At 46.1% G+C, this 25,196-nt stretch overlaps 2 protein-coding genes across 5 annotated transcripts in view; one reads left to right on the top strand and one right to left on the bottom strand.

Annotated features, from left to right (window-relative positions):
* Positions 1–25,196, top strand: part of LOC119395911 (uncharacterized) — a 595,703-nt gene that overhangs the window by 302,429 nt on the left and 268,078 nt on the right. The window lies entirely within an intron of this gene.
* LOC119395907 (uncharacterized) overlaps positions 12,611–25,196 on the bottom strand; it is a 195,141-nt gene continuing 182,555 nt past the window's right edge. The window contains exons 5-9 of one of the 4 annotated variants that reach the window (XM_049416814.1): positions 23,621–23,732; positions 22,135–22,171; positions 20,434–20,600; positions 16,518–16,638; positions 12,611–12,858 (exon numbers count right to left, since the gene is read on the bottom strand). In XM_049416814.1, coding sequence (XP_049272771.1) covers positions 12,772–12,858; positions 16,518–16,638; positions 20,434–20,600; positions 22,135–22,171; positions 23,621–23,732 — 524 coding nt within the window. In that variant the 3' untranslated portion in view covers positions 12,611–12,771. The remainder of the gene's footprint in view (positions 12,859–16,517; positions 16,639–20,433; positions 20,601–22,134; positions 22,172–23,620; positions 23,733–25,196) is intronic. The other 3 variants (XM_049416812.1, XM_049416813.1, XM_049416811.1) reach the window with 3 other exon arrangements.

The raw sequence follows: 25,196 nt of genomic DNA, 5'->3' as shown, positions 1-25,196 counted from the left end.
ATTCATTCATCATATTGCAGCGTATGTCATCCCGACTATAAGTCATTCAGCAACATGATTTTAGCGCTTGGGTAGAATGCCGGGTACACTCTTCAATGGTGTGGTGATGGTGGTGGTGGTGTTGCCGCAAGTGGGATTAGCCTGGCAGACCTGGCCGGCAGTTGCTCCGCCTGAGCGACTCTTTCCATGTAGTACGTCTCACCATTCATTACATAAACCTGTCTGTCGTAGAAAACGCAAAAGTATAATCGTCACTTCCTTGAGAATCATCCGCACACCTGCCTGAAAAACAATGTATTCACAGCATTCGTGGGGAGACCCTATTGTCTGACTCCTATTATCTCACAGTGGCCTCAATAGCCAAACCTGAGCCTGCGTGCACCTGGATCAGAAGGTGGTGCCACGAGATCAGAGAGATATAGAGCAGTCTCCGTGACGTCAACGTGTTGATTAACCGCATCGATCTGCATCCCTATATGCAACTTTGATAAAATGCTTCATCGTCTCCAGCAGGGTTCGCTTCAAGTGTGCATTTATTTCGAGCATTTCGGGAGCATTTGCCTCAATGAAGACATTCGCAACGCGAATCTTTGCTGGAGTCAGGCATGCCGCAAGTCTCTGCGGAAAACGACATAAACATGAATGAAAAAAGATAAATGGCGGCACTAGGATATCCACATAGCTTCTGCTAGCTAACTATAGCGTATGGGGAATAGGTACAGGTGATATACGAAACAAACGGGGGTTAAGGATATCATAGTTGAAATTAAGAGGAAGAAATGGATATGGGCCGGCCACGTAGCACGTCGGCAGGATAACCGGTGGTCATTAAGGGTAACTGACTGGATTCCAAGAGAGGGCAAACGCGTGAGGGGAAGACAGAAAATTAGGTGGGTAGATGAGATTAAGAAGTTTGCAGGTATAACGTGGCAACAGAAAGCACAGGACCGGGTGGATTGGCGGAACATGGGAGAGGCCTTTGCCCTGCAGTGGGCGTAGACAGGCTGCTGCTGATGATGATGATGATATACGAAAACTAAAAAAAATACAAAGGACAACTCCGCAACAAGATTCACGGCCTTTAGACTCTAGGCATAGAGGTAACCTAATGCGTACTTGTTGTTCCAGTTCTGCGTCATGTTCGATAATGTTTCAGCATGCGCTGCGTGATATAAAGGATATAAGGAATGAACACATATGTACAGCCGCCGAAATGTTTGACTAGCGAGCGCGAACGGCGATTTTTCTGCGCGTCAGCGCCGTATGACGGAGCTGAGTTGAAAACGCGGTGAGAGGTCTTCAATCATACCAGTTGCGAAACTGCGTTCCGAAAACCGGACATGCCCGTGATCGATTCTGCTGTGGCCTGTAGATTTTCGCGCCATCTGGGAGCAGCGATACAAAACACTAAAGCGCCGCGGCGCCGTCTCCTGCTAGCGCTTCTTGCGACCGGATAAACGCCGCACGCAGCGCTGCCATCGTCTCAAGCGTTTATTAGTTTATTTTAGATGCGAAGCAGCTTATGGCGGGGGCTTTGTCCCTCATTCCCGCGTCCCGCGGCGTCCACCTCCCACTGCGCATGCGCGTTCTCTCCTCCTCTCTCTTCTCTCGTACGCTCCCCTCTCTCCCTCCTCTAGGAATCCTCTTCTCTATACGGAGCGGCGCGTGCGTTCCCTCCCCCTCTCTCTCCTCTTCTACGCTCGCCCCCTCTCCTCTGGGAATCTACTCTACGGAGCGGCGCGCATGACAGGTGGTGCGACAGCTGCATACTCCGCTGGGGGCGCCACGGTAGTTCCGCGGTATGAAAACGACGAAGCACGCGCGCCTCATTCTCTCTCCTGTACAGCACCGCGATGAGCGCTCGGGCCGCTGCCGCGAAACGGGAGCGGCGACGTGGCGATCCCGAACTTCGGGCTCGCGAAGCCGAAAGGAAGCGTGAACGGCGGCAAGCGGACCCTGAACTCCGCGCTCGGGAAGCCGAATGAAAACGTCAGCGTCCAGCGGCGGATCCCGAGGCGGCGCGGCAACGCGAAACCGATTCGAAACGTCAACGTCGAGCGGCGTTGTCTCTCTTATACATTCTCATTCGTCCTCTCAATAAAATTACACGATCTCCCGCTCAAGCTAACCATCTCCCGGCTGCTTCGCATCCACACATGGTTCCCTTTACCGGGAGATGGTGTAACTTTTTTGTCAACAGATGACGCGACAATCAGCAGACCCCCGCGATGGCGCAATGGCGTGTCCGGCTTTTGATGCATGCGGCCTACGGGGAGTTTCGTAACTCATGATTGAAGAACTGTGGGATAACCTGTATTTCGACGCAGTTTTCCAACGACGTTAGTGGAGCTGAAACACGCTTCCCTACATGCCCGGTTTCAGGCTTGGCACCACTAGTGCCTCATCAAAGAAATCTCTCTCAAACAATGTGGCTAATTACCTCGGTCAGGCCCTTCTTCTTCTTCTAATTGTTCTCCTTCTTTTTCTTCTTCTGTCTCATTGCTCATTAGCAGAGATTCTGCTTTCTGCTATGGGAAATACCGGCGCATACTGCATGCTTCGCCCCTTCCCAGGCTTCACGTTAGTGGAGCTGGAACATCCTTCCCTACGTGCTGCGTCCCTCCCCAATTTTAAGATGCGAAGCATCTTATGGCGGAGTTCAATCCGGTGGTGGTGTGCGGCGTAACCACCTTACTGCACATGCGCAAACCCTCTCCACACAGCTCCTCTCCACACGCCTCCTCTCCACTACCCCTCTCCTGCGCAACGCCGCGATGAGAGCCAGCGCATGCGCGTCCCCTCCCCCTATCTCTCCTCTCCTACGCTCCCCCTCTCGCGCGCCTGTCGAATGCATTCCCCACTCGCTCTGTGAGAATGAACGGCTAGGCTAGAGGGAAGACACGATGCGCGTAGCGCTCCTCTTTGCGTTTCACGATGCGAGGTCGGTAGCATGCCCAACGAACGCCAACGGAACGCGATCGTGCAAGTGCTCCGGCTTCGCATCGCCTCATGGCCCTCTTTGGCGGGAGAGGGTGTAATTTTTTGTTATATTTTTATTGTGTTAAGTCTGAGTAAATCTTTTAGAATCATAATCATTTGCCGTTCTCGGTCGTGCTTCCTATCTTCTGGTATCCATTCCAACGCTCTCATTGACCATTCAAGGAAGGATCCAGAGGGCGGGTCCTGACGTTGTGACCCCCCCCCCCGGCCCCCAATTTTTTTATGTATGAGCTGAGTTTAAATTTTGCCGCCCCACACTCTGGATTTGGTATCAGACTTTCCATAGGCTTCTGCATGAATAACTTCCAAGTTATCTTCATTAATATTTTGCGCACGACCAGGCACCTTATCAGCCCAGAAACCCACACGAGCCCTCCTGCGGTACTTGAAAGCAACTTCATTGAGCGACCGCCTGTGAAACTCGGCACTGTGTGTGTGATGTGAAATGTGTCTATCCTTCTCTCCCTCTCTCTCTTTTACTCCCCTATTCCCCCTCCCCATGTGTAGGGTAGCAAACTGGACACATAGTCTAGTTAACCGCCCTACCTTTCTACATTCCTTCTATCTCTCTCTTTTGCACAACTGAAATAGAGCTGATCGATCTGTAATTATTCAAGACATTTAGGTCCACCTATTTTTCTATAAGTAAATATTGGGAATTGTCACAATATATCATGATACTCCGTGTAAGCTGAGTAATTGAAAAAAATCCGGGCTTGTATAATGTGGCACAGTCCCCTTCTGTTTTACACATATAACATTGTCACTAACTATAGGATCTCGTTCATTTCCTTAACGTACCCTACTTCCGTCGCTTTTGTTGCCCTTTAAAGATGTTGATACCAGTGTTCATGCGGAAAATGTGCTTAGGTAAGACTTCTAGATGTGAATAATTAGGCCGGTTCACCGAGCGAAAAATTGATCTTATTCAAGGCACAGATCCAGAAAGATTTTGATAAGAGTTTTACGACAAGCACATTTATCTTCATTGACTCTGTACTACCAAGTGTCCGCCCACAACACATGTCGTATAAAACTTCCGCTTTCCAGGTTTCGATGGCAACGACAGTCACCGCAGTATTTCTCTGCATTACTACGACCGTCTACAGCCAGAAAGCACCTAGTGAGTGCAGTGGTATCACCGGGCACGATACACTGCTATGCAACGTCACAGTGGTACAAGGACGCCTTGTGCAACATTGTTATAACGTGGCCGGTCGTCCACGTGTTGTTTCCGGATGATGGCGGCGTACCGAGGATAGAACTTCACCTCGTATCCGACACGCCTGTTGTGAATATAACCCTTCGCGTAGAAAAAACGGACGAATACCCCGCCGAGCGCCGCGGTTACGTTATAGTCTGGGTACATGGAATGCGCATTGGTCCATTTCACGTCGGTATTCTGGAATACATTGGCAACATTTCATTCAACACCGTATTCTACAAACCGCCGCAGGCGGTCGCTGCTATCTGCAGCAAGACACGACCTGACGGAAGCTGCGACTTCGACGTGTACGGGTTCCTGCAAAGCGGCTACAACTCCACATTTTCAGAGAACTTTGAGGCGTTCTGTCAGCACTGGAACGTCGAGTACAGCTTGACAGATGGATTGAACATGACGCTTTTAGCAACGCCTAAAATACTTCCCGGTGACTTACTCGCACTATATCTAGTGTCGCTCCAGTAAGAAATTTTTTTCTTCTCCAGATGGGGCACCAACAGGCGTATAGGCTATAGCAACTTACTAGTTATGAAACGTACGCAGCACCTTGGGTTTGTGGGGATCCCCCTATATGACGTTTGTGGGGATCCCCCTATAAGACCCGAATATTCGATGCCACATGCATAAATGCCGGCGCGCCTAGCCGCGGATCAGTTAACCGGCGGAGGACGCTCTGTTCGCCGCTCTCAGTGTGCAGCTTGAATTGCTTGTACCCTTAATTTTCCGGGCACAGGTTCGCCCAAATAAAGTGTCATCTAGAACACGCCGACTGCTGCCGTCGTCAACGTCACGCCCACGTGACATCTGGTGGAGGCGCTCGGTATTCCTGGTAGAGCACTGCACGAGCTCGAGACTACCAGAATACCCGTCCCAGCCCGTGGGCCGGGCCGGGTAAAGTAGCTTTTAGGGTAAAGTAGCCGGGCTCGGTTCTGAAGCTCCGAGCTTAGGGTCGGGCCCGGGTTTGAGGGGGCGATCATGGACTTTGCTCGTTTCTTAAAGGGACACAATTAATTGGTTTGGTTGATAAAGCGTACCCTGAGAACTCTAATGTCGTTAATTTCACTGCCATAAGTTTAAATTTCGCGCCGACTCTACGCGCGTGACGGCACGGATTTGTCGTATTTTGGAGACATTGATTCAACGGAATTTTCCGAAACTTGATATGTTATGTCTATGGCCCCCTCAAAGGTCAATGTACTACAATTTCACCGATCAGGAACTACGTAGGCACTATAGTGGACACCGTCAAAATCTATGAAGTCAAGACGTTTGGTGCGCGAATTTCAAGGTGGCGTCGCCACCTGTATTTTCTTTTTGCGTGTTTTCTCGCTTACCGGGAGTCTTGGCGTGGCGAGCGGGGTGATTTTGCAATTGCGAAAGAGTAATTTTCTCACAGGCAGACAGACAGACAGACAGACAGACAGACAGACAGACAGACAGACAGACAGACAGACAGACAGACAGACAGACAGACAGACAGACAGATAGATAGATAGATAGATAGATAGATAGATAGATAGATAGATAGATAGATAGATAGATAGATAGATAGATAGATAGATAGATAGATAGATAGATAGATAGATAGATAGATAGATAGATAGATAGATAGATAGATAGATAGATAGATAGATAGATAGATAGATAGACAATGAACTTTATTTGATCCTGAGGAGCTTTCGCGGGAACCCCTATCGGAGCCCGCGGAAGCCGCTGGCCGCGTCCAAGTCGGGGCTGGGTCAATAGAGAATTTTTAACTCTTGTGTCCCCGGCTTTAGGATTGTTCCATACGTTGTGCATACATATATATTGCACATACTTTATCTCGAAAAATCTCTGTTTTTATGTAAGGCAAGCTATTTGGAGAAGTTCTATGAGGCACAAGTACTGAACTTTCGCTTCTTGCATCTGGGGCTACTTGGTTAATCTGAAAAGGGCGAGCCAAAAGTAAATAGACCATATATAGTAAAGACCAGTATACTTATATATTTAACATCTGATTATTCTTTGCAGTGTGTCGGAACGGAACGAAAAATGAAAACGAAAAACAAAAAGAAAAACGAAATTGTTGACCGGAACGAAAACGTAACCGAAACGTTATCTATTATTGCGTTCCGGAGTGAAACCGCAATTTTTTCAATCTTTTTTCGGTTCACGAGGAAACTTCGCAATCCGGAACAACTGAGCTCGTGCAATGTGAGCATATCTCAGGGTACAGTATGAGTGCGTACCTCAGGCAGGAATTCCAAAGCAAAGATATGTTGAAATTGTGCGAAAAACAAAAACAGTGGCAACCAGAGATGTTTATATTAACGCAAGTGGACTTTTGCGCACCTGTCACGCAGGCCACAGGGGAGAGCGCAAAGTCGGCGCTGAAGTTTGTTACAGCGCAAGCTGTTATGAGATCACAACAGCTTATTTTGGCGCCATAGTTGTCCGTGACCGCTATCGCGTGATAAGAAAAAATTAAATGAGAAACAAATTTTTAGGATCGGATGGGATTTCAACCCGCGCCCTCTGCGTGGCAATCGGGTCTTCCAACACAGTGCCACGCTGGTGCTTGTAACTCCTTCGCCTTCGCAGAAATACTCCATACAGGCGTCATGTCCGGCAAGGAATCGTGTTAACATATGTAATACAGCGTAGCAGAAGAGTAAAATAAGAACCAGTCATCACACAATGCTAATAGCGCAAAGAGTGTGGTTTAATGCTTCCCACCAGTGTTGCGGAGTTGCCTCACCAGAATTGGAATGACTCCGCAATCATTCCACATTTTCTCGACCCCGGAATGGAATGGGGAAACCGCTTGGAGGAATGGAATAGGAAGGAAATTAAGCGCATTTTGAACGGCATGGAATGGGAATGGAATTACGTCTTTTTCCGAAAATAGAGCATGTTTTCGTCTACGTGCTTTTTCTCAAACTTCAAACACTAGTAAGTAAGAGCCTCGAAATTAACAATGAAGCTGTGTTTTTAAAATGTCTTGGCTGATTACAAGCACGGTACATTTATAAGCAACGAGCCTACTACAAACCGAGGCATAATTTAGTGCAGAAACAAATGCATCATCCCAGCAGATACCGAAGGAAGAAACAATTAAATTACCCCTGCGCGTTGGCTCCCATTGATACCCCCACACGAAAGTTGCGAATACTCTGTGCACAGCCTGATCTTTGTCTCACGATCAGTTTAGTACCTGACACACGTAAATAACCTTTGCGACAAGGAAGACATTGCATACATGCACACAGGCGAACACAGAAAGTTCTCCTCACCCCATCCATGCTTGCGAGGCGCGCTTGACAAGCGTGTGCTGACGATCAGTGCGGCCGAATGTTCCGTATCCGATGCAAAGGCACAAGGTGCCCGAGCTGTGCACTGTTCTAATACCAGCAGATCTAGAGGGTTTTGTTCCCCATTAACCAAATCTTAGTTTTCGCCATATTCCCGACCGCTCCAGACGCGTGGCAAAACTGCTTTGTCGTCTTGAATACTACTTTTGTCAGCATAAAAATACGCTATGTCGTCATTTTAGCATTAACATATTTAAGCTTAAAAATATTAAAACACCACCATTCGTTCAAACATGCTGACCATGCAAATACTATAGGTAGCGGGAGAACTCCCCCTATGAGAATTAGTAGGGTGGTTGTACTGCACGAGATATGTCACCAAGCTACTTGGTAACGTGTTTTGCGTGCTTTTGCAGTTCTCAATGCATCTGCTGACATCAGTTTTATGGGGCGTTCATTCTTAACTCCATAAAACTATCAAGATGCCTTTCCTACGTTGAGGAACTACAGGAATGGAATTGAACTGCCCGGCCATTCTCCCAGAGTGCGAATGGGCTGTTTTTTTTAATTCCGAAGAATTGAAAGGAATGGAATTGTGGCAAGTTCTAATTCCCCGGAATGGAATTGAAATGGAATGGAGGCGCCCATTCCGCAACACTGCTTTCCAGCCACTGCAAAGTGCTCAGCCATGATGCTTCATCATCATCAGCCACAGCACAAAGTGCACATAATGCCTTACAGACGTGTAGCGAGTGCCACGATTCTGCGAAGAATGACGAAGAAAGGCACAGTGGGAACTTCGCTACTTCAGAAAAGTTGCGATGATTTAGGGTGTAGTGGGTACGTTGCACGTGAACTTGTATTAGTTGCCCCAAAAGACTCTACAACGGGCTCTACAAAGTCCGCTCTTACAGCTTTCGCTGTGACTGTGCTGCGTGTTCCGCGCAGGCCTGGCGCGCTTTTTATCAGAACAGCAGTCTCGCACATCAGAGAGTACACTCAATGACGTGCTGCTTCTGAGATCGTGCTCACTTCCTTGATACAAAGCATTGAGCCTATTAAAAATTTCATATTTGTCTTTTGAGAAAATAAATGCTACGACTTTGAAATTAATACTAGTTTGTGCTAGTTGGTGGGATTTCGTGGTACAGTTACTTCCGCTCCTCTGAAGAACGCGTTTTACATTTGTCCCACTTTCTTAAAAGAAGGGCAAGTAACTACATCACAAATCCAATGTTTTTTTATGATTACCTTAACTTCAAATTTTTTCATACAAAAAAAAAAAAACAGTTACGAACCGTAACGCAACATTCTTTTTTCGTTTGCGGTGGAACGAAACTAAAACCGAAACGAAAACGATTTCATTCCGACACCCTGATTCTTTGCTTTATTTACATTCGTTATTATTTTATATCCCAAATGTTATGTCTTAATCGCAGTATTAAATCTCATATAATAAATTTATACCTATAACTTACCATCACAAGAGCGATCAGAGCTCCAAAGCGGGGATACGTTCCTGGTTCCAGCCGTGTACTAAAACCAACGTTGACTAAAACGAAAGGTCTGCGCGGATATTCATTACACAGAATCCCCATAAAGATGTTTTTTTTTTTCGTCGCTCCGTCAAGGCTCCCAGAGGTCATGTGACGAGAGATGTACATCCTGCTTCCAACGTAGCTTTCGCCTTGTTCCGCTATATGGTGCGAGAGCTACATGACTGAGTGGTGCGATATATGAAAAGAATGCTATGAGAAATAGCTTTTTCTTCCTTTCGGCTCTTTATACGTCTCTCGAAAAGTACACGTGATGCACGCGATTCGTTGTAATTTTTATCTAGGTTATTGCATTTACAACAAAGATAATAAATTTTAGCTTTTCCCCTCTATTTATCTTGCTGTGGCAAAGTGCTTTGCTATGCTAAAAACAGGTGTTACATATCCAGAAGGGTGCACGATCGGCTTTTTGGTAGAGCATGCATTAAATTTTGACAGAAAGAGAAGACAGCGTTCTGTTCTCTGTTTCCTCTGTTTTTGTTGAGTTCCCTATTGAAGCTGAACATCATGCTGCAAATCACTTTCCTTGCTACAATATCTTCTAGAAAAGGCTCTTGATGATTCCCATTGTATTTGCAAGAAAAAATAGGTACAGTATACAGTGAAACCTCGGTGATACGACCATGGCTCGTACGAATTTCGGGGTGATACGAATTTTTCTTTGGTCCCGGCCAAGGCCCATTGGCCTACAATGTAATGGAGTACGGTTGTTTCGAACAGATTTTCAGCCCGCGACGTTTGATACGAATGTACGCTACCGCGTAGGTACGAAGAGGTGCTGTCCGTGCTGTCGCGGACGACGCGCCAAGCACGTGCGGAAGCAGAAACGCAAGTGCGGGCATGCGCGCCGCGCCACCAATTGGTCAGAATCACGGTGTAAGAAACATACTTTTCTTACACAGTGATCAGAATAAACATCCAGTGAGGCGTCGTAGCCTCCGCGATTGTGTGCGCGAACCTTTGATGCCCTAATGCGCCTTCGTGCGCCTTCGCGTTTTGAATTCAAGCCGTGTCCTCCATGCAATCGGTGTCCTCGTGCATCAGACACCCTATGAAAGGTGGACGAGGACCGAAAGAAGATAAGGACGGTCTTGGCGAAGGAGATAGGCCTCACAACGTCAACATGCACGACTGTTGGGGACGCACTTGTGCGGGCACGGCCGTCGTAAATCTCTCGAAAAACATCCTCAACACCACCGCGATAAGAAAATAATAACGTAAGACCACGGTTGTAGAATTTTCTGGCCTTCACCTATCGCGTCAAAGCGCTACTTAAGTCACTTTCGCCCCAGCACTCCGGTAATATGCGGAAAACAATACTAAAGATTTGGAAAGAGCTACTAGCTGTCGCGGGTCACAACACACCTGATTCGTAATTACACACGCGCGCACGGGCCGTATATTTACGAGTGCAGGTATGATTGTTAACGTCTAAAAACTTCACTGGCAATCATTCAGAGCTGTTCGTGACATTGCTGCGGCCCTGAAAAAGAATAAATAAAAATGTACGCCAGCTTTGTTTTGTCGCATGCTAATTTTTCATACTTTCTGGTGATACGAATTTCGGATGATACGAATATTTTTGGTGATCCCGCGAGATTCGTATCACCGAGGTTTTACTGTACTGCGGCCGAACAAACGTTCATCGTACCCACTATCACAGGCGTGCGCAGGGTTCCCCTTCGAGGGGAATGGGGGGGGGGGGGGCGAAGGTTCGTTGCAGCGCCCCCCCTCCCAATTATGTCAATGTGTGGCGCTGACATTGCGCCCCATTGCCGAGTTAGTCGAATAACGCCGCCTCATTTTTCTTGCTTATTTTTTTCTTTCGTGGCCTTTAGCAGCTGCTGAGCCAACCTCCATAGCCGATCACAGCCTTGATGAAACCGAAACCATAACCGTTTCGATTAAACCAAAGCACGATGTTTCAGCCACGTTTTCGGGTACGGGGCTCTATGGCTGTCGCACCTTGAGGGCAAATTCGGGTGCTGCATGCTGCTCAGTACGGCGCTGATGAATGAGTTTGGCGCAGCAGGGGCGGTTCGGCGCAAGATGGCACAGGTAAACAAGTTTGGCGCACAGTTGTGCAGCTGTTCCACCCCTGCGGCCCTTTGTGCCCAAAATCCAATTTCTGCTCAATGAAACTTGCCGTAATGGGAGGCTTCGTATTTAACTTCAGCAAGCTTTCAAACACGAACTGTTGCTGTGTTCGAGAAACAGAAGCGAGATACTGGGATGCTGGAACACCATGCTTTCTCAGCGAAATTCCACAGCCCACTGCAGCGTATGGAATTGTTGATAAAGTCTGGTGATTGCAAAGTCAGACTAAATTTAAAAATTAAGTACCCTGCACGAACTTTTATGGAAGTACATAACAAAAATTGCACAATCTTTTGTAGAAAAACTACAGCAAAATCGCTTATTCAAGCACATATTCGTACTGCTCACTGTAGTTAATGGAATCAATCAAATAGCTTGGTATTTAGCTTGGTCCCCAACAGTTAGAAGCTACGCTACTTAACTTACTGTAATATTGCTGTATGGTCTAATAGTAGTAGAAAACGATTTACACGGTATGGGCCAGTCTGCATTTTTGGCATGTTTGAACCAAGGAACTTCAAAAACGCAGCACTCATCAGTATTCTCCAATGACCACTCAAAATTAGTCACATCTGAAATATGGTTTGCAGGCATGATGAGTCTTTCTTCGAAAGACCGCAAAGAATGATGTCTCGGCACACGCTCAGCGCAAATTATGAGATTTTTGCAGAAATGTAGCAGGATGTTGCAGGTTTCACCTCTTAGCGTAGTGTGTCTAACGGAGGCATTCCTCAGTTTGGCTTTACCATCCCAATCAGTGAATTCGACAACATGTTCGAAGCGATCAGGCCACATTCTCGAATGCCTTACCATGAAAGACACTCGGCACTCATGTTGAGCAACATAACAAACTGGTGATGCGCCTTCTATGCCAGTATGGACAGTCCCGACCGTAGTTTTCTCAAGTAATGGTCCATGTTCAAGCAAAAGAGTCCCTGGAATGTTCCGCTGGCACAACGAATGTTAGCAATGAGCTTGACCAGTGCCGAGGTTCAGTGTTATTGGAGTGCTAAATGCGAAGTCCTTGAATGGACAACGACAACTGAGGAGAACACAACACGAGCGCTAGACTTCAGCAAGTTGATTTACTTGAATTTTAGTGAGCACTGAAGCAGGGCTGCAGTTACTGTTGCTCAGAGGAGCTTCAGGCACAGGCCTACCCAGCAGATCTATATACCAGTTTTAGTCATATACTACAGGGTAGACCAAATAACTTTTGAGTAATTCACAATGAGGGCTGGTAAAGGGCCTTTAAGAAGGCCTTTTCCAGGTCATTCTAAATGGAACATATCGAGTGGTGCTGTAGGCGTTAATACAGAAAATAATTCCGAGGCATATTCATGATGGTCAAATGTTCATTACCCAGCCTCTCTGTAAGAACTCGTGCAAGCAAGGAAAATGTGCAAGACAGAGCTAAAAGGTTATGTAAGCTTTATTTTACTAGCACGCTATACAGGGCATGTCCAAGTTATGGCAGTCAAGGAGATAAAATAAGGATAGTTAAAAAAACTGCCACCTTCTGTACAAGTAAAAAAATGTAAAGGAGGTTGTGAAAAAATGTTGGCACGGCCTTATGTCAAATGCACATTCCTGCATTGCATCTTCACATCTTGTCACACAGATTCTTGACAGCTTTGCACAGCTCTTTGAGTGATGGGTCCCCTGCATTGCTAGCCACAACCTTCACCACCTGTGCACAGAGAAAAGTACTAAATTAGGAGTGCACGAATATTTAAAACTTATGTACTGGAAAAATTTAACGTTGTGCAAAACACACGAGGACTAGAAAGGAACACTAAACAACTAACAACTGAAATTTATTTCAGGAAACACCGATACTTACACATGTAAAAAAACACACTTCACATCATCACATGCTCAGGCTCTATCGCGACATGAAGGTAATCTCTTTTTCTTGGAGTGCTACTGACGCGCAGCTGATGCAATTGTCTCCGGCACGCGCAATGTAAAACGCTTCGAGGATCTCCCTCCCTAATCTATCACCGGATTGTGCTAAGAATTTTGTCTGGTTCAGAATTGGCCGGCAGTTGCAGCGTTTACAGTGCTCCGCCATATGCCCTCCCGCGTTGTTATTTACAGTCCAGTTGTGCTCACGTGCCCTCTCATTGTAGCAGCGCCCCGTTTGACCTATATATACTTTGTTGCATGTCAGCGGCACTTCATAGACGACATCTTTCTTGCATAGGGTGTACTGTATCGCGTGTTCCTTAGTGCAGGGATCCGGTCTCACTTTGTTTATCATTGGACAAATCTTGGACAATTTACATGGGACACTGAAAACAAGATTCACATTGGTACCTTTGTGCAACCACTCTCAAATTGTGTGAAACCCTATGCCAATAGGGGATAACACGCACCCTCTTTTTTTTCTGCTATTTTTTTTGTGATACCCGCCTGCTTTTCCTTCTTGAACTTTTGAAGAAGCTTCTTGCATAAGCTGGAAACTAAAAATGAAGGAAAACCCGTTTGGGTCAGCCTGGTTACCTGATTTTGGAAGCTTAATTCTACTCTGTGTGCGCATGACTTACTTAGTGCGTCCGTTAAGGGGTATTCAGACGGGGAAGAAATGCTTGGGGGGTAAAGGCGGAGCCTAGTGACGTCAGCTCGTGAGGAGAAGTCTCCACAAATGCCCCCCACTCACACGGACGAGGCGAACAGAGGGGGAGACCAGTGTTACTAGACTACTCTGGGGCTTCCACCACCCGTTTGACGAGCTGCTGACGACGAGCTGCAGACAACCATCCAGCTGCAGACTGGACACCCACTGCCGCTCTCTGCAGGAGCAAGTGCAACAATGTGGCCAAACAAGAGCCCGAAATTCCGCCACATCCCCCACTGCAGGGGGATCGTTTGTCCTTTCGGGGAAAACGTCCCCGTCTCCTCCGAGGAGGCACGGGGGGTCACGCCCACGTCGCTAATCCGTGACGTCGCGGTCACGTGATACGCAATCCCCCCGTCTCCCCCGAGCATTCCTCCCCCCGTCTGAATACCCCTTTAAAGGCCAACTCCGGCGATTTTTTGGCCATGTCAAAGTAATGGTGCTTTTATGTTCTGATAGCAGAAATACTCGGCAAATTGGAGAATAATTTTAAGTAAGCAAAAAAGCGCAACACCGAAACCCAACCGAGCATACATCTTCACGTGACGTATAAGTGGGGACAAAACCGGAAATCATGCAAGTATGAAAGCTGCGAAGAGCAGAAGCTCAGTTGAAAGGTGACTCCGTCGGAAATCTTGTGTGTGACTGACCGTGTCACATGCACAAGCTGAGCTGTCGGAAAATGACAGCTGCGATTCAGACGCATTTGGAGGCCAACTATAATGGCCATTCCTCTTCGATGAAGTGGAACACACCTGTTTAGCTCTTTGCTTGCCTGGTTGCCCATTCCACTGCCAGATGGCACCACCTGTTTAGGCAGCTCAAGCTTGTGGGGCCGTGATCGGGTAAAATGCTATCGCTGAGAAGTTCGCGGACTAACCAAAGCTTCTTAATATTGCTATGGGAAGAGTGCATAAGTTTGGCAATAGCGGCGTTCAACATCCGCGTTGGTACGGCCGAAGGAATTTCATATAAGCCAAGTATGAGCCACCTTTCGCACCATTAGGTTTCGCACGATGCGCAGCTCACCGTATACCGATAGGCCCGGTCACGGTGCACCCTGTATATGCTACAGAAAGTGTTTCCGTGGTGTTCACGCATGCGCATTCTTTAGCCGGTACCGTATTAGCCGTACTTTCCGTGCGGTAAACCGGCATGCTAGCTAAACACTCTAGTATAGAGACGCAGGGTAATCGTTAGGTGCGAGTGTTTCGTGACTGCCAACGGGGAATCGTGTGCAGCCCACAACGTGACACCACTTGCCACCCATCGCACGCATTACCACAAAGAACTGAAATTCACACGCCCAGCCAAAGAAGCGCTCGCCAAACACTCGCGATTGTTGCCTTGCGGATAGCAGACGCTCTAGGGGCCCCTCGGTTCTGTCAATTCCGCTTAACAAAAATGACGTCACGCACACAATGTTGCCAATAATTCCGGGAAGCGAGGTGGGGAGAGTCGGGGCAATCAATAAAATTCATTTGCAATGAATCTGCGTATGTCTCCAGCTTGCAATTTGGCATAAATAACGGGAACGTGAGAAGGAACGTACCCAGCGAATTTTACTGAGATCCATGGACCTTGAAAAATCACTGGAGTTGGCCTTTAAGCCCGTCATCGCGACACCCCTCTTCACTAACTTAGAATGGACACGGTCATATGAAATCAGCCGCTTTGTCGCTCGTGGCCTGTACACCCAGCACACATGCGTGTTCATAAAAGTTAGCTGTAAGTCTAGGAAGCGAATGCTATCATCACTAGGCCGCTCACACGTAAATTTTAGCGCCTGCGATGTGCTTCTGAAGGTATCTACTATTGCTTCTACTGTACGCTCTAGCATTGGACCTGCCACTTTCATTAACAACCACGAGGTAGTCATTCGCATACCTGAGAACGGTAACCGGGTTAGACTGGACAAGAGGGCTGTTCACACGTTTGTCAAAGATACTGAGATACAGGTCAGACAGAATCGGAGCGAGTGAGGACCCAATAGACACACCTTGCACTGTACACAAAGCTGACCTTCGAACTTAACCACTGTGGACTGAAGGTAGAATTCTAAAAATTCTAGAAGCTTATCACTGCTCACTCCAGTGGCACAGGTGAACTTCAACTCCCCGAAATCCTCAATCTTATCCCTAATTGCACTGAGCAAACCGTCATGGGGTAAAGAGTAGTACAAGTCTTCCACATCCAGCGAAAAGGCACACACACCCCTCCACGTCCCCTCCTGTAAAGTCTGCACAACTTGCGCCGAGCTCCGCACAAGGAAAGGGTCATCAAGGGGGAGCCTGCGTAAATGTTGCTGAAGGAAGCTGCCAACTTGCATTTGCCACGTCTTCTTCTCTGATACTACTATGGCTCTAAATGGGCATTCAGGCTCGTGGGTTTTTCCGGCGAAGAAAAGTTCCAAAACACCCACCTCAGCCTTGCTCATCGCCTTTTGAAGAGCGTCCAAGTTGAGGTCATCCAGCATCCTGACAGCAAGGATTTTTTACGTCTTCTCGTTAAAGGTACGCGGTATGCTACACCAACTCGCCGACATCAAGCTTCTTCTGCTTCAGGTTAAAACTTATGTATTTGCATTTTGATTTAATACGTACTAAAGACCAAACTAATCCGATTAAGATGAGTGACACAATAAAATACGCATTATGCAGACATTTTCCCACTTTGGTGTACTTTTAAGCGTTTCCCAAAGACTGCTTCACCCAGTAAACTTTGCTCACCTGGCCATTGTTGATGTGGATGTGAATGGGAACAGCTGATGGCTTTGCTTCCACGGGACTGCCCGAGAGCGACAGCAATGTCTCGCCTCGCCGCGCCGGCCGCACTGTGGCCGGCCGCTTACTGTAAATGCAGGCAGGTAAAAATTTTGCTGTTAAAGTGCAGAATGGCTAAAACTTCAAAATGGTGGTTAGCTGAGCTTGTTGGTATTGGCCGCGAGATCGAGCTGAACCGCGCCTAGTGTGGATTGCTCCATGCGTCGTCTGCTAGCCACGTTGTGTTTGCATGGGCGCGTACGTCATGCCCTCAAAAGGCGGTTTGTTCCGTTGCGTTATTGCAACTTTAACCGCTCATACGTATGCCTAACATGATGTAAAGAAGCGTTTGGCCTTGATCGGCTATATATGTACTGTAATAAGATCAGTGAGTGCACTTGTCGCGAGTGCTGTGCGTGGTCGTCGTACCCTCCGTTCACAAGAGTCATATCAGTGTAGATTCCACGCTGTGGTTCAAGCGCATTGCAAAGTGCACTTGGCGTTGTCATAAAGATGGGAAGTATTAAATCTCATGTGAATATAGCCTTTTAGCGGCTCGGTGGTAAAAAAGAGGCTCGCATACACTTGCGCGTTGTGGTTAGGTGTATAACTTTGGGACTGTCGTTTACAGGTCACGCGACGAGCTTTAGTTGTGTACGGTCCTGGTCCCACTACACAGAACTATTTCTGTCAAGTCACGTCTTACACTTCGGTACTTAAATTGTCCCCTAAAAAGAACAGAAAATGAAATGACACGGAAATCGCAAAACTGAGTTGCCTTGCGCAATATTAACTTTTCATCAGGGCGAAATTTATACAAATACTACACCCGTGTACTTAGATTAAGGTACGCGTTAAAGAGCCCCGATGGTCAAAATTAATCCAAAGGCCTACTTTACATTTATGTCGTAGTAATTTCACGCGAAGCCACATCTTTTTTTCCTTACATTATCTTGAGCGTTTGTGTTGCGTTGTTTAGATTGAAGGAAGGAAGCGGACAATATTCACATGAAAAAACGTACTTTGGTCCCGTGAAATAACCGAGCCTTTGTTCCATTACTGCCGTGCAAGTAACCAATCGAAGTAAGTTCCGTGCTGTACAGTTACTGGAATAAAAACAAGCGTGTGTGTGTTAAACGTCTCCGTAGAGCTAAAGCGCTGTCAGCCATGTAGCTTTCCTCAGTAATGCTATCAGCTGTCCTACATTTCATGGAGAACTGAATAAGAAATGCAAATGAATATTTGAGCACGCAGTGCACAAAGTAATCGGTACTTTAGGGGGGGCATCCAGATGAACAAGAAGTAAATAGTCAATTCAGTCGCGCTATACAGCAGTGCGTAGTAGGTGGAACATGGAAGCTAAACATGTACAAGTAAACAACAAGAAAACGTCATCCATTGCGTAAACGCCGACTGTTGCCGAAGGCGAGCAACCTGTTCGTGGGCAGAATGCACTTCGCTCACAAGTAATAGTAACGTTCGGCGCGTTTCGTGCATTAATTCGGGAATGAACAGAGCACATAGTATTATCAGAAAGCTGCAGTCGACGCATTTTGTTTGCCGGAAATCGTGTCAAATCGCTCACAACGAAGCGATGATGTGCACGCTTTTGTACACGCCGACAACCGCCTATCCGCACTAGCGCGGCGACAGTGCTGTCACCTGTAGCCCGATCTCGCGGCGAATAAAAACATACGGTAGTGCCTATAGCGCAAACAATGGCAAAACCTACTACTATGTTGACAGTCTGCCCCTGTGTCATGTAAACCCTCAACCACTGTCCCATATTTATGCTGTTTGTAGTAGTATAATGAAGAAAGCTTTGCTAATTTGTGAGTGCTGGCATTCACATGATATTAATGTGCAATATTAATTAGCAGGCTTTCTTTCTTAGTTTATTGATGGCATAAGAATAACCAGGTACTAGAAAAATGATAAAAAAATATATTTGGAAATAGGAGAGGATAAGCAATATTCTACGTAAATTTCACTCAGTTCTATTTTACGAAAATTGGCCTCCAAAGTGCACCTCTCCTTTGCGAGAAGACCACTGCTCAATGCCCCTTGATTCACTTTTTCAAGTAATCATCAAAAGACCTCAGTCTCAGAGTTCATCGCTTCATGAATCGATTGTTGAAAAAATTTCTCGAATCCGTCAAAAACGAACGACGTTACAGGGATTTGTCACACACTGAGCGCCTTCGCTCTTCTCTCGCCACCACGAGCACGCTCAAAGCTACACATGGGAGGATGACAAAGGGCCAAGAAGCTACGTCTGTATGTCAGCGTGCGACGTGCCATTGACCACTTCGTTTTTTTAGGGGTGTGCGAATATTCGAAATTTTGAATATTTTTCGAATAGTGTTTACTATTCGATTCGATTCGCACTGGAATTTTACTATTCGAACTATTCGAACTTCCCAAAAACAAATACAGTCAACCTCCGATTGAAAATGACCCCTTCAGATTTTCAATATGCTTCACCTCATTACACTCTCGTATTGCGGCAAAGCTGCCTTTCAAGCTCCGTTACGGTCGAACTTTGCCAAGAGACAGTCAACGTCCGATTAGAAGTGGTATCTAGATTTTCAATATGCTTCACCTCATCACGCATTGGTACTGCTGCAAAGCTGCCTTTCAAGCTACGCTACGGTCGCAAGTGTATTAACTCAAGAAAACGCTGGTTCCAACATGGCGATGAAAGATGCGGCAGAATTGGGGGCTCCATTAATGCTGTTTTGGACCTGAAATTTGGGCAGGAAGTCCGAAAAATCGGACGCCGAAGCTTTTTAGCATCCAAAATTTCAGATGTTCTTATATATCGATGTCTACGAGGCAGATTTAGAACTCCGGGAGCACACCCTTGGCCGCCACATCAGTTGGGCTTCCACAGAAGTTGAAAGAGGAGGAGAGGCTGAGGAAATGGCATCTTTGCCTATCATGTGTAAAGTGTTGTAGGCAACACTTTGGTTGCACCAAATCGTGTACATAAATAGAATTCGGCCTCTACAAAGCCTCATTCTTGATAAGACAACTATGAAACACTACCCTGTGCCAGCGCTTCATTAACCTAGTGAAAAGAAACACTTTCATGTTGCTATCTCTAAGAATATGCTTAGGAATCCTCTCTAACTTTTTTTTCTGAATTTCGCTTTGAAGTATTCGAAAAATATTCTAGAAATATTCGAGAAATATTCGATTCGATTCGCACTCACACTTCAATATTCGAATTCACTTCGCACCCAAAGTCTTGCTATTCGCACAGCTCTAGTTTTTTTCTTTGAACGCTTGGCTTACTTTCAGTGTGGTCACATGTGCGCTTGCGTAGAGCGCAGCGCGGGGACGTCGTAGCACACTGCGACGGTCGCGTTAACTATGGTATGCAGCTCACGATGTTCAAATCAGCCAGTGGCTCAGGCAAAAGAAGTTATGCCAGTGTGCGTCATGACCCTTGAGCATGCATCACGAAACGTGACTGCTCTCTCCCATTCCTATTCCTGGCATGCTAGTGCGGCTACTGTGTAATGCTAGCCGACTATGGAGCGTGGCGCCGGTACCCCGCATCATAGAAGAAGGTGGGAAGAAGCAGATCTGGTCCAAACACAGCTCTTGATTTATGTTGACTATTGGCCAATAGTATGCTATCTGTTTGACAACAAACACCAAATGCTGACAGCTCCAAAGGGAGTGGGCACAGGCCTCTGCATGAAAAGAGGGCACTGGAGAAAATGGCAACTTCGCGCTCTGCTTGTAAGCTCTCCTTGCTGAGCACAACTGTGAAATTTGGCTCAGCTGTTCATAGCAGTGTCTGCTTTCTGCAGAATGTGTTTTCCACCAAGCATGAGGGGTAGTTCATGATTCGTTTAATTAAGAAATCGCTTACCGAATGTCAAATTTCGGCGTTACAATGGGCAGTCCTGTGGTTGTACGGGTGTGCACGACTGGTGTGCGCATGCTCACTTTCCGAGCCTTCTTGGCAGACTTTGGTACACCGGGCGCCTCGTCCGATGCTTTCTTCTTCGAGTTTGCAGAACGGCGCTGGCTGGCTGCCTGCACGAGTGAACAACACATGGATCGCAGAGGGCGGAGCAGAGTAAAAGAAAATGCGATGACAAGGGAATTTTTTTTTTTGTCTTCCAATTTCAGCGCGATGCAAAGCGATGTGTAGGAGGAATCAAATGCACAACAGGTGTTGAGATCAGACAAGGCCAATTCGAGAGGTTCCCACGTCCCCAAAAATTGACATTGAGGCTGCAAAAAAAAAAAGAGTACTAATTAAGGGCTGCAGGTTAACGTTGATCCTCCAAGGTTCTTTAGTATACTAGCTAGAAAAATTAATTGAACTAAATTAGTGAATTACACTTCTGCAATAGAAACATTAAACAAGTTCCTTACACAGACATTATGCAAAAATGCCTGTGTACTTAGATTTATGTGCACATAACAGAAATCCTCTGGGTGGTCCAAATTAATCCGGAGTGTCCCATTATGGTATGCCTCACAATCACATTGTGGCTTTAGCACATGAAACCCCAGAACTTACTTTTTAAATTTTGCCCTTTTCACTGTTCGAAGGGGCTGCAACTACCATTTCAAACACAGTGTCAGCTACGGGTGAGCTATTTTGCTGCAATGGTACTGCCACCACTTTGACAGTGCAAGGACTGTTGACAGCGGGCCTGACAAGGTTTGATGCTTACGGTGACTCATGTGCATCGGCCCAATTGAACAGGTCTTTAGGGAGGATGTATCACAAAGGCACTACATGTGAGAGAGGCTGGGATGTGATGCATGCTCAACTGTAAAGGCACTGCCGGGAACGCAGTGCAACTACAAAATAACCACTAAGGTCAAATTTGCAACTCCCGATGTGCACCAGTGCCACCAACAAAGAAATAAATGTGATGACACTTTAATCGTGTTAACGAAAGTGCTCCATGACAAGGCTTTTTCCTTTGTACTGCCTCATTAAGCCGATCGTCACTAGCCGATTGTATGCAATGCATCACCAACTAAGCTCACTCACTCAGTGCGCGAATGTTCAACATACTGCACATGCGCATAAGTACTGGAGTGTATGTGTGCAGTGAGGTTTCTTTGCACCCACACTGATCATTCACGAGTGTGGAGAGCATCTTGTCGGGCTAATGCGACAAGGTCAAGTGGCAATGACATTTGTTTCTGCAAAGTGACACGCACTTGAACCGGTCCACACAATGTGGCGATGCGGTGCTTCTTGGGTTGTTGCATATTAAATGCATGACAGTCTGCTCACAACAGCGACACTAGCACTAAACAGCCAAGTGACATGCGATGCCAAGGAGACAGTCGGGGATGCTTATCGCAGAGTTGTCGGTGATAAGTTGTACCAGCATGCTCACTGGTGGTCACCACACCTCCGTGAATTTCTGAACCTTAGTAATACGAACGATGGCACACTTGCACCAAAGCTCCAGCTGTCTTCAGAGTTGAGTGAAATATGAAACAGCACTGGGCTAGTCACATTTGTAGCCAATACTTTGTGGGTACACGAGAGATGAGCTCAGTCTTCAAGAAAGAAAAGGTTAAATCATGCCGCACTTACCCTCTTTGCCTTTGCACTTGCAACAACTTGTTTCGACCTGCAAACACACAATATAAAAAACATTCGTGAAAAAATCTCTACTCTTCAGTAGTTTAGCTTACACAAACAGCGCTGAATCAAAGCAAATATGCCATGCACAGGAATTGCAATGACATCGTGCGTTAGTTCAGATCCGGCTCGGGTTCAGTTCAATACTCTCATTCTAAGCGATTCAAAATAGCTTCAGACACAACATATGATGCCACTATCTGTCTGTAGCATCTCATCACTGTAATCGGTACCAGCCTTCACTTCCGTTCTTTGTCCCTTTATTTATCCAGCTAATTTTTACTTTTTTTTTAAATCACACTGTGAAAAGTTGATGCAATGCAGCCCAGTGAGGCTGAGCAGAGGACGATAGATATTACTTTTCCTGCAAATTGAAAATTCTATTTAGCTAAATAAATCATTCACTAATAAACTTCAAAAGAAAGATATTCTGTAGCCAAAACAGCAAAATTGATAGCAATAAGCATTGAAGTTATGTCTATCAACTAGAAATGTTGAGTCTATATTATTGCTTTGAAGTTTTCATTTCACTGTACATTGTAAAAAGTGTGTTGGCCATGCAGTCTAATTCCGGAACATTAGAGTACAGCATTCAGGAAACAGAAGCAAGCAAATGTTGCCTTTATGCAACCTATAAAATCACTCTTTACATTTAGAGAAAAACGTTTACTGTTCTACTCATCTCAACATGTTTTGGTCTTGCTGAAAACATGACCAACACTTGATTTTAAATTGGTGATTTAAAATCCTTAGTCGTATATTTTAATTTAAAAAGAAGCAACTGCACTTTTTTAGTAACTGCAAGGTGGAAAAAACATAGTAACATCTCTGTGATGAGGAATCTTCCGGCGTTGCATAAACTCATGGTCACCTGATCTTGGGTTCATCAAAATAGACTTTTCTTATGTTGCTGAAATTGATTTTTCTCATACTGCCCTATGCTAACATTTCTGTGGCACACTTTGTGTAAAGAATAATCCACAGGCAACCAGGTACTTTGCACAAATGGTTGAACTTTAAATTTTGAAGTATCTATATAATAAATTAAGTTAAACTTCGATATAACTTCATTGCATCGAGGCTAAATTGTTACCATGCTGCACTTGCATTGTTTCCTATGCTAAAAGGCTGAAAGGGAAAGGCAAAGATGGATCAAGGAACTTCAATGTTTTTTGGTTTTTTTTTTTAAGATTTCCAGCTCTTACCACTGTCTGCAGTGATACAAATACTACCATTTAGAGTGCTTCCAGCTAAATAACAAGCGTTCATAAGGCATCGCAGACATTGAAACGACGAGCTTCTTAAAAATAGATTTTTTTAAAGCAATTTTCTATATTTGATGACCGCTCGCCCACCTGTCTAAAAATGAATTCAGCACTGTCCCATCAAGATATCGGTCAGTGAAGCAACACTGAAAGCACTTCAACTCACAACTCACCGCAGCCGTGTGGCAGTTAAGGGCTTTGTGCCCAAAGATGTTTCAGTGTCTGCTGAACACACGCTTGCAGTAGACAGTGATGTGGTGGCAGATGAGACGTTAGTAATGGGCACTACAGCAGAGGAGAAAGAAGCAATTCGGTGAGCAAGAGAGGCAACAATAAAACAAAGATATGCTTGAAAAAGAAAAAGGATATCATGGAAAAGGAAAGAAAGGCTTCACAAATGTTTGTAAAAGCAAGCACCAAAGACAGGAATTTCTCGTACCATACGGGAAAAACTAAAAACCTGGAAAGGAAAGGAAATTCAACAGGAGTCTACCGAGTGAGCTCTCCACATTAGTGCACATTTACTGGACAGAGCTGAACAGACCACAAACATGCACCTGTCACAACCAGTGACATTCAGTCCTTTCCGAACAACAAGCTGACGCAGAAGCAAAAATGGTGCACACTAGCAGCAAAGTCCTATCAATTCAGTTCTCCCGATATGACATCAACGGCTTGCTGTCTAAGTCTATGAAAACGTCTATGACACGATTATGGGATGACCCTGATTATCACCAAGAGCCATGGGTGTGCACAGGGTTCCCCTTCAGGGGGAACCCTCCCTACCGAGTCAATGTATGAGGCAGACTTTGAGCCCCCCCCCCTTCTTAAGTGACTAGGGGGGACGGCCGGCCCCCTGCCGTCCCCCCCCTTGCGCACGCCTATGCCAAGAGCGCCCTCACAGACTTGACTCTGGTCGTACTTTTTGGCTTCCATTCTGGCTCACAGACCAGGAAACACTACTACACAGATTGTGGCTGGGTGTTGCATATACACGACGACCCCTTAGTAAGATTGGGCCGGAGCAAAACCATAACTGCAGTGTATGTCACACATCAGAGACTATTCACCACATCCTGTGCGTGTGCCCTCAATACACGACCGAAAAACAGTCACTTAAGTGTGTCGTAGAACGTCTGGACTCCCAAACCTTTTTGGAGGAGAAGCTTTTAAGTGCTTCGGAACATGTAGACCATGCCCAACAGAGTTTAAGATTTTTAAGCGAGACAGGTTTAGATGCTCGCCTTTAGAGCATGTGCTACGGTATAAAGACTTTCGGTGTGTCCTGTCCCCGTGCAGGACAGAGTACAGTGACTTATTGTGCCACCCATAGTCACCTACTCATACCTTCCTCTTTCTTTCCTTTTTCCTCTTACCCCCGTGAAGAGTAGCAGGCTAGAAACCCACTTTTCAGGCCAACCTCCCCTCCTTTCTCCTCATTAAACATCTTCTTCAGTCCTTTCCAATCAGCGCGCACAAGAGGAAGACGCTTCGCTTATTGGGTTATTACAGAATACTATCCTGATTAGTCAGTGCCCAACATCTACTCAAGTCTTGCAACACGACAGCGCCAAAGAGCCCATGATGCTGTCAGAATTTGGTGTCGAGTCGTGTTGGGCGGCACTGTGAGCGAAAAATTGGCATTGTCCGTTAGCAAAAATTGTGATGGATGCAAAGAACAAAAATCAGGGGTTCGAGCAGGGATCAACCCCGGCATTCTGCGTGGCAGACAGGTGTTCTACCACAGAG

This window comes from Rhipicephalus sanguineus, chromosome 6, assembly GCF_013339695.2.
Source record: "Rhipicephalus sanguineus isolate Rsan-2018 chromosome 6, BIME_Rsan_1.4, whole genome shotgun sequence".
Classification (NCBI taxonomy): Eukaryota; Metazoa; Arthropoda; class Arachnida; order Ixodida; family Ixodidae; genus Rhipicephalus; species Rhipicephalus sanguineus.
The sequence above is the reverse complement of the archived record's forward strand: the minus strand, read 5'-3'. Positions and strand labels throughout refer to the sequence as shown.